Consider the following 11,367-nt stretch of genomic DNA (forward strand, 5'->3'; position numbering starts at 1 on the left):
TAAAGTATGGCTGACAATTTACTCCACAGAGAAGTTCACGGTAAAAGTTTCTCTTCCTGTTTCTTTAATCACTCCTGAGCTACTCGATGGATTTCAGGCTAAGTTAGGAGCTCTCTGAGAGTTTCTCCCAATGTTTACGGCCCCTGAAGTTTAAAATCCGATATTTTCGACTCTCCATTTCCTTCTGTTTCAAACTCTACAGCTGCTCGATGCTCCACTTTGTTCACAATCTAGTCCCTTAATCTGATGGTTATTGATATTGATCAGTGCAAGTCCTTGAGGGCAACTCACAAACTGTAAAAAGCAAACTGTACGTCAAGTCTTTCCTCTCTGAGTGTTGACCGCTGTGAGTTTCACATCACTGAGACCGAGACCTTTTCAAAGCCCTTATGATTAAATGTGACAGTGTTATTGTTCTGGTCGAAACCTGAGGCGTGCGTCTAAGGTTTTACTTGAGCCTTAATGTTTCCGCTCTCAAGTCAAATCAAGTCTTTAGGGACTAGTCAAGAATCTGTCCGGTGGAGTCAGAGCCAAGTCTCCCTCTAGTCCACGTCTCCGGTCTCAAATCTATAACTGGGATTTAACACGTGAAGAAAAACAGTTATAGAGACAATGATTGGTGGTTTTGGGAGCACTTACGCATTGGCATTGAATTGGTAGAAATAAGTGCCGTAGTCTACATTTATGAATTTCTACAGTCAATGAAATTCTGTACCATTATTATTACAATAGGCCTCAATAAAGCTCCAAAGGTGTAAAGACTACACCTGCTCTATGGTTAAATAATTATGTTATTACATACATTAGAGCCATTTAATTCTTCTGGAAATGTTTTCCTGTAAAACATATCCTCTAAATCAAAAGAGCAGATTCCTAAAACCTTTAGATAATGTTTAATTATAAGCCGTTTGTTCAGGATTAAAGTTGTTGCACGAAAAGGACGTAAACATTTTTACTGATGAATTACAGCACCCTCGTTCTCACCGTGCGTTGGCTCGTCCAGATGATCTCCAGATTAGTTTTTATGTTCATACGGCTTATGAGGCCCATTTCGAGCACTTACGCATTGGAGATATTAAAAAGCTAGAGATTCCCTTTACTCAGCACAGCAGTAAAATAAACTAGACACATGATGAGTCTACAGGAACACTGACTCTGTCGACTGCCTCTTGGCATGAGCTAATCGTCTCTCCCGCCACAGGTTGGTAAAGGGTACGGCAGCCACGACAGCACCAAGCTCATCTCCACCCGCATCCTCCAGGACTACGGGGATTGGGTGGTGTTCGACAGCATCATCGAGGCCTCGGCGGTGCAGGCCAACCCCTTCGTCCTGCGGTACCTCCACGACTTCCGCTTCGCCTTCAAGGACGGCGGCTTCGTGTACTTCCTGTTCTCGCGGACGCTGGGCGTCCAGGACACCAAGAACTTCACCTTCATCTCCAGGATGTGCGAGGTCGATCAGAGTTATTACTCCTACACCGAGCTGCAGCTCAACTGCAGCGCCACCAACAAGTACAACAAAGCTCAGGTAATAACAATATGAATGCAGTCTGCAAGACTCTGGATAGGCTGTCGGCATTTTTTATTGAAAGGGCAGCAGTGACTCGGAAAGAAACCCATTTGGACTTTTTACATTTGAATGAGTTTGTCTTCACGTGGAACCTTTTTTGTGAACGCCTTGGCTTTGACCCCTGAAAAACTTTATAAATTGGATTTAAAATGCTCCTGAACCTGAATTTATGGGGTCTCCACACTCACTGTACCTCTGTTTTATCAGCAAAATACACATTTTTTGTGTGAATATTCAACATTCAGCTCTTTTATCTCCTCCTCGTCTACCCAGGCTGCCTATGTTGCAACACCAGGGGAAGTTTTGGCTCAGACTATGAACAAATCAGGCCAAATCAGGCCAGACTCTGACAAGGTGCTGTTTGTCACCTTCACTTCTGATGAAGACCCATCTGCTTCAGCCATGTGTAGGTGTCGTCTTCATTATGCAGATGTTCCTGATATGTTGCCTGATGTTTGTCAGTTAGTTGGCAGAATGTCCAAACAACATGTCAGAACATTTCAGTGGAATGAGGCAGAAAATTTGTCCCTGGGACACGGAGAAAGTGATGAGTTGTTGGTGCAGATTGAGACGTACTAGCGCCACCATGTGGCCATTATTCCCAGATTGTTCAACACAAATCTGTTTAGATATCTGAGATTCATAGTTAATTCTTGACCATGGAAACAGCCGCTGAGAAAACACTAGGTTTGCTTGGTACAGTAGCTTATCTGGAGCTTTTGATCAAATCACAAGCTCCAGAATAAAAAATGTATTCTAAATGGCAAGACATTTAGCAAAAAAATGGGAAAAAATATATTTATTTTCACATCAGTTTTCACCAAATAACATATTTGAATAAGTCCCCAATTTTCCTCCCATTATCTCCCATTTTCATCGGTTGCCTAATTCCTTTAGTTATTGCTAATTTTACGAATAATTAGCTGTAGTTTCATGCACATGTGGCTCTGACGGATTACACCTACAGTATAAGTTGTACATCTCTTTAAATTTAGCATGATTCATTCTAACAAACATCTCTAGTAATCCCACGTTTTCTGTGGTTACCGTGTTTCAAAATAATCACATTTTCTTTCATCAAAATAAAACTGAATATCGAGGATTTTGCAGAATAAGCGCTCTGTAATTTTTGGTTTGTGACATTTTTATTGTTTGGAAAACAGACTCAAATGTGTCATTTATTATCAGAGGAAACTGTGTGAAACAGGTTCAAACTGTGTTTTTGCTCCTGTCTGTAGGCATGTACCCTATTCACTCTATTAATAAGAGGCTGGTGGAGATAATAGGAGCCTGTTACAGCGACAACGGCATCATTAACGACAAGGCTGCTGTCTACTCGCCTTACTCCTCCAAGTCTGAGGACCTGTGCAGCAACTCTAACGTGAGAAAAACCCGTCTGTGTGTCAGAGATAACGAGAGACTGAAACAATTCACAACGAGCAAATAACTCTATAATAATGTTTTACTCGTGATGTCTTTCCTGCTCCATCAGAATGAAATGGCCATCAAATATAAGTGTGGAGCCGAGTTCCTGCCCTCCCCGTTGGCCAGCAAGGCCGAGTTCGCCTTAACAACCGAGCCCTCATTGGCCCGTAAGGGTCACATGACCGCCGTGGCCATTGCTGTGGAAATGGGGCACACGGTGGCGTTCCTGGGCACCGCCGCCGGAGAGGTGAAGACTGACTTTTATGTTCCTTTTTCATTCTTTGCGGTCATTTGTTTTCTTCTTGATTGTCACCTTTTTTCTGTCCATTTGCAATTATAGTAAATATGAAATACATATAAGACCTGATGGGGAAATCAACCTCATAACTCCACAGACACACCGTTAAAATATATTATATTCATATATATCAACTGTATTGATATTTATTTATGTTTATAAGGGAAGAAAGTGTCTATTCAGGACCTTTGGCCCTAATAAGCTGTCATAGTATTTACTGTAAAATACATTTTTAAATAAGTGGTAGACGTCCAATCCCTAAATATAGCACTAGAAATTGCAGTCTCCAATAATACATGTATGAATATGTACGTTGGTTCATATTTAAGTGAACTAAAGTCATATAAATGTCTCCAGTTTTTTGAATAAATACCATTTAACATAGTTGAACAGGACACTCCCCAGTTTAAGCTTCATAAAATGTTTGATTTGAGACCTTTTAAAGCTTCATTATGGAATATTTGCATTATAAATGCACGTCATTTTACTCAGCATGTCTCTCATTCATGTCTTGTCATCCCTTTGGCGTGATGCCATATTTAGTTGAATTTATTGAGTGCAAAGCGGAGTAACTGAGGAGTCTGAATTTAACGGCGCGTTAATGCAGTTTTTGTGTTCTCTGCAGGTGTTGAAGGTGCATCTGTCGGCCCATTCCGAGGTGTACGGGCGAGCGCAGGGCGACGTCACGGGAGAGAAGGTCAACAAGAACCTGATGTTCGACGATTCCGAACGCCGACACCTGTACATCACCACGGAGAAGAAGGTCAGACTCCGGACGCATTGATCACGCTTCTTCTCAATCCATTTCTCTCACCTTCCATCCGTCGAACACCTCCGCGTGTCGACGCATGAAGAAGGTCATGGCCTCACTTCTACTTTTTCATTCCCCCATCAGGTCGGGGACTTAACGAGTCTTTCATTTATTCTCTCCGTCTTATTTGATCATTTATTCATCCGATCGACTCGCACCGATACATCCGCCTACGTTACCACACAGAAGTCAGCTATTGATTTATTCACTCGCTCTCTCTTTGTTGCCCCCCCCCTCCTCTCTCTGCGTTCTTCTCTTCATCCATCTTCTTCTTTGTCCTTTCATCTTTTTTCGGTCGCTGTCATTCTCCGCCGCAACGCGTCGACAGTGAAATTGATGTTATTGATTTAGAAATGAATTAATTGGAGTGCGCTTCAAGAGGGCGGCTCGCTTTCATCAAGTCAAGTGACGACGCTCAGGCTCGCTCCATCTGCTCATTTAAATGTATTAGATCGGACTCTTCTTCTTGTCAGGCCTTTAAATTACTTCCACAGCTGGTTGGAAGAAGTCCTCTACTAAAATAACATCCACCAAGACCTTCCCTTCACAAGAACATATCAAAGGAAGATCGTGATTACCATTGTACATAACAGTGTTGAAATAACATATAAAGCTCTTATATGTTTACATAGAACACTTAAATGTATCACATATCTTCATCATATGGAAAAAACAAACAAAAAACATCCAAAAGGGATCCATCACCGATTTGTTTTCTCCAGGAATTCTTTCTTAAAGAGAGAATGCTAGACGGGAATAATCATATATAATATATCGGTCTCCTCTGTACTGTCAGACTAGTGAAATTGAGTCGACTATCGCACTTCTCGGAGTCACAACTCTATTAAATCTTAACACAAAGACATGAAAGATATATTTATATAATTCAGTGTGACTTGCACCTCCCGCTGATATCATTACTTCTGATGTCCGTCGAGAAAAGAACATAAATCCACTTTACAGTCGGAGCACAAAAGAGGCTTCAGAACTCATCCGGGAATCTTCACATTTTAAAGTTTTCTTCAGTATCAAAGTAATCCAGTGATAGTTGTCTGTACATCCAATGGGTTCACTGCAAACAGGAGCTGCTAATAGATGATTCAGCTTGTTTTTAACGGCTAATTTGCCAAAATCTAAACGAATATAGTCCGAAAAACGTTTAAAATTTGTGTTTAGATGATTTATTTTCCTTGTGTATATTTTTTTTTTTGTCCTCATCTCAGTGTTATCTTTTGCCCTTAAGCTCCTGAATGTTGTTGACAATAACTGCTCCTTCAAAATAAAAGCCTGTCTTGTGTTTGCAGATCACCAAGGTTCCCGTCCAGGCCTGCCACCTGAAGACAGACTGCCAGTCCTGCGTCTCCATGAAGGATCCGTACTGTGGCTGGTGTGTCCTGGAGGGAAAGTGAGTCAGAGAGTGTGTGTGTGTGTGTGTGTGTGTGCATTTTCAATATGCCTATAAATGCGTTTAACGAGCGTAAAGTGTGTTTTCCTGCGAATCCGAGGTTTATTTTGAAAAGACACTATATTGAATCACTCGTGATGTTGATTGCTCTCCGCTTGACCTCCCCCCCCCCCCCCGGCGCACCAGGAAGTTGGAGTGTAGCAGGTGGTGGGAGGACAAGATCTGGCTGTGGTCGCCCAATCAGCAGTGTGTTCAGATCCAGGCCTTCATCCCGCCGAACCTGAGCTGCAAGAAGACGCAGCAGGTAGGAGAGAGTGATGCCGAGGATGTGAATGAACATGTATTCTTGAGTGAATTCCCCCCCCCTCCCCCTCGAGCTGAGTTCACTTCCTGCTGAGCTCAGCTTTCCTCGAACCAGTCAAACCTCCTGAGTTGGAGCGCTCTGTGTGTCCGTGTTGTCAGCATTTCAAACAGGTTCCCAACCTCTGGTGCTGGACCCTCCAGGTGCCCCCTCGCTGCTACGACACAACGACAATTTTAACTCCTGGATACATTATGATTTGCAATTCTATAAATGTGAGCCAGATGTGTGTTGCATGGATTTGTGCTGACAGTCGGGCTGATTCAGCTCATAAAGGGAAACAATGTTCCCACAACGGTGATGTTGTGACACCTAGAAACTGCTGATGAAACCTCGTTTCGGTGAATCACACATGAGCAACATCGCTCAAAAACAACAACATGCCAGAGAAGATCAACACGCCTATTTCTTACACTTATTCTCTTGTATTCAAAAAGACACCGCCATCCAAACTCCTTATATACAGAGTTTCTCTTTTACTACAGCCCCATGAACGCCTCTTCAACTTACTTGCGGTTGCTTAGCCATGATTGGACAATCAATCTTCTGGGGAGGGGTTTAGTGAATGGTCAATTTTAATGTATGCTTTATTCATCCCTCAATTCAACACGAGCGAGTCTAAAGTATGTTGGAAGTTTATTTTGAAAAGAGACCGTATGCATGCGACAAGTGGAAGGTCGTATGTTTCCTTCGAACATGGAAGTTTATTTTGAAAATACACTACGCTTCTATCAGGCGCAAGCTGTATTTTTCCTGTGAAAATGGAAGTTTATTTTGAAAACAATATGCGTGAAACCGACAGAAACTGTAAACACAGAAGTTTATTCTGAAAATAAACAATGCGTCTAAACAGTGGAAACTGTACGTTTCCCGTGAAAAAGGAAGTTTACTTTGAAAAGACACTGTACGTGTTTAACGAGCGGAAACTGGTCGTTTCCTGTGAACACAGAAGTTTATTTTGAAAAGACGCTGACCTTTGTAGGTCTGGACGATGTCAATACTTCTTCAGATCATTATTTATTTAGCTTCAGATACATTTAGAAATATTCTTGCATCAGGGGTCTATGTAATTGATCTGAGAACAGATATGGTTTTGAGGCCATAAAGAAAGTTATGCTTTCAAAGCATTCTCTCCCTTAAAAGAAGATTCAAAGTCTATCTTTATCATCTCTAGGAGACAAAACAATCGTAACGTAGTGTTGAGCAAACAGCTGCAACACTTTGCTGCATCGCTCCGTCTCAACCTGACGGCTGAACTTTCTGCATTAATGAGGAATTGATCAAAGAGCTGATTTTAACAGAAAGACGCGTCGTCCTTCAAGATGTCCGGCACCAGACTGAGCTTCCATCCCAGAACTCCTTTCTGCTCCGACGATAACTTCACAGCTCTGAGACGCTCCTTTTTAATTCTCACAGTCGTCCTCATCAGACGTGATGAATGTTATGGCTGCGCGTTAATTACAATCAGGTCAGGTTATAATAAACATTATGCAAATAGAAGCAAGTCGATCCTTTTTAAAGTGCAACTGTGAAGACGTTGTGTGTAGTTTTATGTTCGTCTTGTTACTAAATGTGAAGTTCTCTTTAAGCATAAAGTTAAATATCGTCACAAGTCTTTATATGCAAATTTAAGTCAAACATCTTCTGAATGCTGATCGTTCAACTCTCACTGCACTTCTCAAGCTTTCAGCAACACGATGATGATTTGTTATTAGTTCAAACTTTACACTTTAAAGCTCCACCTGTCAATATCTTTACATTAACGTGTGTGTCGGGAAGTCGACTCTCTAAGTTTGACGTCCGCCAAACAAGAGAACCTCTTCTGGGCCCAGACGGATGAATCCGCTGCATCTTAATTCGGGAGTTTGTGACTCTCGTCTGCGTTGCAGCTCCTAGTTTGTGATTTTTAATCTGATAAGACGGTCTGATTTTAAAGCCTTAAAGAAAACTTCAGCGTGCTGCAGCTTTACATTCTTAAAAAGAGGAGAACGTCTCCGCTGAATTCATTTCGGGGCTTCGCTCTCCATTAGATCAGAAAGTTTGAAATGAAAACTTTAGCGGCGTAATTAAACTGGTTGAGGTCAGTGAGGACTAATGAGGACGATGATGTCTGAACGGCACGGTCGAATAGTAATTATGACACACACACACACACACACACAGCTCATGGTTACATGCGTGCACATACACACAGTCAGCCATTTGGATTCTTACTACTTCTCCCTCAATTACACACATCTCTTTGTTGCTCATTAACACACACACACCATCTGTTTCTTCCTTACACACACACACACACAAACAGACACACTCTCTCTTACCTTTATCAGACTCCTGCATTCAAAATGTTACTTAAGTTAAATTATTAATCAAGAAAATATGCTTAAAGTACAAAACTACTTACTTTGCAGGTAAAATAAGATCTGTTGTTACATGTTTTATATATTATATCCTCCTATTAGATTATTGTAATTAATGCAGTAACATGTAAAACCATTAATAACATTAATTATGTCATATTAAATGTCCTCTTTGGGCTGTCTTCAGAAGGATGCAGCGTGATTATGATTAATATCAGGCTACTTCTCTCTTTAACATCCCCGGTTCTTTTAGGTCATCGTGTGCAAGTGTTGAATATTCAATAAGTTGTTCTGCTTTGTAGCAATATTGGATTTACAGGTTATTTGCATCGATGTGATGAAGTACATTGTCAAGTATTTCATTGATTGGCCAAAAGTAGCCAAAAATAGATATTACATCTCTTTTGTTATCTATAAACTGATGAATTTCCATAAAATATATCGTATATATTGCTGCTATACTGCTGTAGCATGCAGGACAAACATATACGTGGTTACGGGATAAACCATCTTGTTTGTTTTCATTATAAGGAATAAATAACACGATCTTGTGTCACTTTCCCTGTTTTTCTGTCTAATGTTACTGTTACACATCCTTTATCTCACTGCAGCCGGTAGAAGTGAACGACTGTTCCCTCCTCCTTTAATCCCGCTCCCTTCTCCAGGTCGATATCGAGATACCGGCGCTCCCGGCCCTGATGAGTTCCGATAGGCTGCAGTGCGAGTTCGGCTCCATCACCAGCGAAGCCGTGATGGTCATCTCTGACAGTCGGGTGCGGGTCGTCTGTGCGCTGCCGGACCCCTCGCAGATCCCACCGACCCCCCACCAGCAGGGTAGGAAGCTTCATTAATATGTTGTAGTGTTCATATCTTTCACTACATTGTGCTCTCCTGGTTAATCTGTCATTCAACATTATTTAACATGTTTGTTATGTCCATTGTGTAATGCTGTGGGCTACTTTTATATCCTGTCTTCATGCGTTTTGATTTATTATGTTTATAACTTTGTTGTTGAAAGGTTCTTACCTTCAGTAAGATTGAAAAGAAACCGTTTACGATGCTCGTGTGTTGTTTTTGCTCAAAGAAGCATTAAGAAATCTGATCATTTAGCAGCAGAACAGGTCTATTAAAAAGCCCTTTTCACTGATAACTGTTCGCTCGCAGCAGGAAATTAAACTCCTGTTTGGTTTAAACTTATTCAACACATTTGGAAATACTATATCAGGAAGTTACTAGTCTGGCTTTGTCCAAAAACAACAAAATCAGTGATGGAACATGTTAATTCCTGAGCTTCAGAGGTGTTGGTAGGTGGATTTTATTACTTGTGCACAGAGCCAGGCTAGCAGGTTCCCCCCGTTTCCAGTCTTCATGCTAAGCTAAGCTAAGCTAACCGGCTGTAGCTTCATATTTAACAAGAAAATAAGAAAGTGGTATCAAGCGTCTCATTTAACTCTTGGCGTTAATGCGAATATGGTATTTCCCAAATGTTGAACTTTTCCTTTAAATGTATATGTGTGTGTGTGTGTGTGTGTGTGTGTGTGTGTGTGTGTGTGTGTGTGTGTGTTTTCAGACTACGTGTCCGTCCCAGTCAAGGTTCTGGTGAACGACAAAATCAAGGTGACGTCTGGAGAATATCACTTCTACAACTGTGCTGCTACTGTCAGGAAGAACCAAAACTCACCGTAAGATGGCCGACACACACACACACACACACACTTGAATCACACACACGTGTCTATAAGTATGTGGTGTGTTTGTGTCTTCTCAGGTGTATAGCGTGTGTGACCAGTGAGTGGGGCTGTCAGTGGAACGCTCGGGAACACAGCTGCAGTGACAACAATGATGCTCTTGGTGGAGAACACATAGTTAAACCTCAACAGGTAAGTGTGTGTGTGTGTGTGTGTGTGTGTGTGCGCGCGCGTGTGTGTGTGTTGTCGTTTTCTGTATTTCAGGGTTTTTTTGTATTCCTTTAAAAAGTGTTCACATAAGTTGATGAGCTTTAACGCTACACTGGTTACAGAACAAGCGTGTCCCTTCGGACCACGTTCTCTGTTATCCGTGCTCGCTATCGATCACTAGAAGATGATCTAGACTCATATTATTTCTGCTTCTGCGTGTCCTCCCCTGATGAAGGCTGGCAGTTGTCCGCAGTTTGAGTCTCCGGAGCCGCTGTTGATCCCCGTGGGCTTTCAGATCCCCATCAGCTTCCAGGGAACAAACCTGGACTACACGGTGAGATCAGAACCTGAACATTCACTGCTTCGTTATCGACGTCCACCGTGTTTTATTTGTGTTAATGATGTCCCGCTCTGTCTCCAGGGACGGAGGTTTTCCATCGGGACGGAGCTGATGAAGGACACGGAGGTGACGGTGACGCAGGAGCAGGGGTCAAAGTTCACATTCCCGGGTTATGAGGTCAGTATCAAAGAACCAATGAGGTGTTGTTAATGTGTATTTTGTGTTTTCTTTCCACTAGTCTGAAAAATTGAGGATGAAAAACGATGTTTTTTCCTGTAGCAATAATGAACTCTACAGAGGGGATGAACACCGTGTGCAGGGACACGGTTCTTCTGTGTCTGCACCTAAATTAAACCCATTCAGTCCACTCACAGCAGAGCTCTCTGGTTCTTTGCTCGTGTCCATTACCAGCTCTACATTTTCTCCTCCAAGCTCTGCTTTTATGTTCTGAAGCTCGACCGTGAAGGCGTTCACAGCGACACCAGGCAGTGCGTCATTAATGGTGATTAGCGTGATTAGAGAGTCGTTAGCGCTTCGTTTGTGAGGAGATTCAATTCTGAGTCGGGAAAAGTTTGGAGCTCAGTTGTGTGCTTGATTTTGACACGTGTTTATATTTTAATGATTTTTTAATTTTACGTGCCTGTTAGTGTTGTTAATGCTTCGGCTCACAATGCTTATTCACCGTTAAATAGATGTCCGTGTGTGTGTGATGGCGCCCCCTAGAGGGCTGCAGAGCAACGCCATTGTTTTCACTCACGAGCTTCAGTTTTTCCACTTGTCTGCCTCCATCGATCCTCACCTCACGTTGAGTCCTAAAGATTGCCAATATGTGGTTAAAGAGTGTGTGTTTCCTCACTCTCTTTCTCCACCCACACACACACACACACACACACACACAC

The 11,367-nt window shown here is 42.1% G+C and overlaps 1 protein-coding gene across 1 annotated transcript in view; it reads left to right on the plus strand.

The window, feature by feature from the left end:
• Nucleotides 1–11,357, plus strand: part of plxnb2a.3 (plexin b2a, tandem duplicate 3) — a 92,845-nt gene extending 81,488 nt beyond the window's left edge. Inside the window, exons 5-16 of the mRNA XM_031859248.1 lie at nt 1,202–1,528; nt 1,844–1,976; nt 2,809–2,951; nt 3,063–3,242; nt 3,919–4,056; nt 5,409–5,511; nt 5,689–5,813; nt 8,896–9,064; nt 9,801–9,912; nt 9,999–10,110; nt 10,364–10,462; nt 10,550–11,357. Coding sequence (XP_031715108.1) covers nt 1,202–1,528; nt 1,844–1,976; nt 2,809–2,951; nt 3,063–3,242; nt 3,919–4,056; nt 5,409–5,511; nt 5,689–5,813; nt 8,896–9,064; nt 9,801–9,912; nt 9,999–10,110; nt 10,364–10,462; nt 10,550–10,678 — 1,770 coding nt within the window. The 3' untranslated portion in view covers nt 10,679–11,357. The remainder of the gene's footprint in view (nt 1–1,201; nt 1,529–1,843; nt 1,977–2,808; nt 2,952–3,062; nt 3,243–3,918; nt 4,057–5,408; nt 5,512–5,688; nt 5,814–8,895; nt 9,065–9,800; nt 9,913–9,998; nt 10,111–10,363; nt 10,463–10,549) is intronic.
• The last annotated feature ends 10 nt before the right edge of the window (nt 11,358–11,367 follow it).

The sequence above is a fragment of the Anarrhichthys ocellatus genome, unplaced genomic scaffold, assembly GCF_004355925.1.
Source record: "Anarrhichthys ocellatus isolate YVR2014 unplaced genomic scaffold, GSC_Weel_1.0 scaffold21, whole genome shotgun sequence".
Taxonomy (NCBI): domain Eukaryota; kingdom Metazoa; phylum Chordata; class Actinopteri; order Perciformes; family Anarhichadidae; genus Anarrhichthys; species Anarrhichthys ocellatus.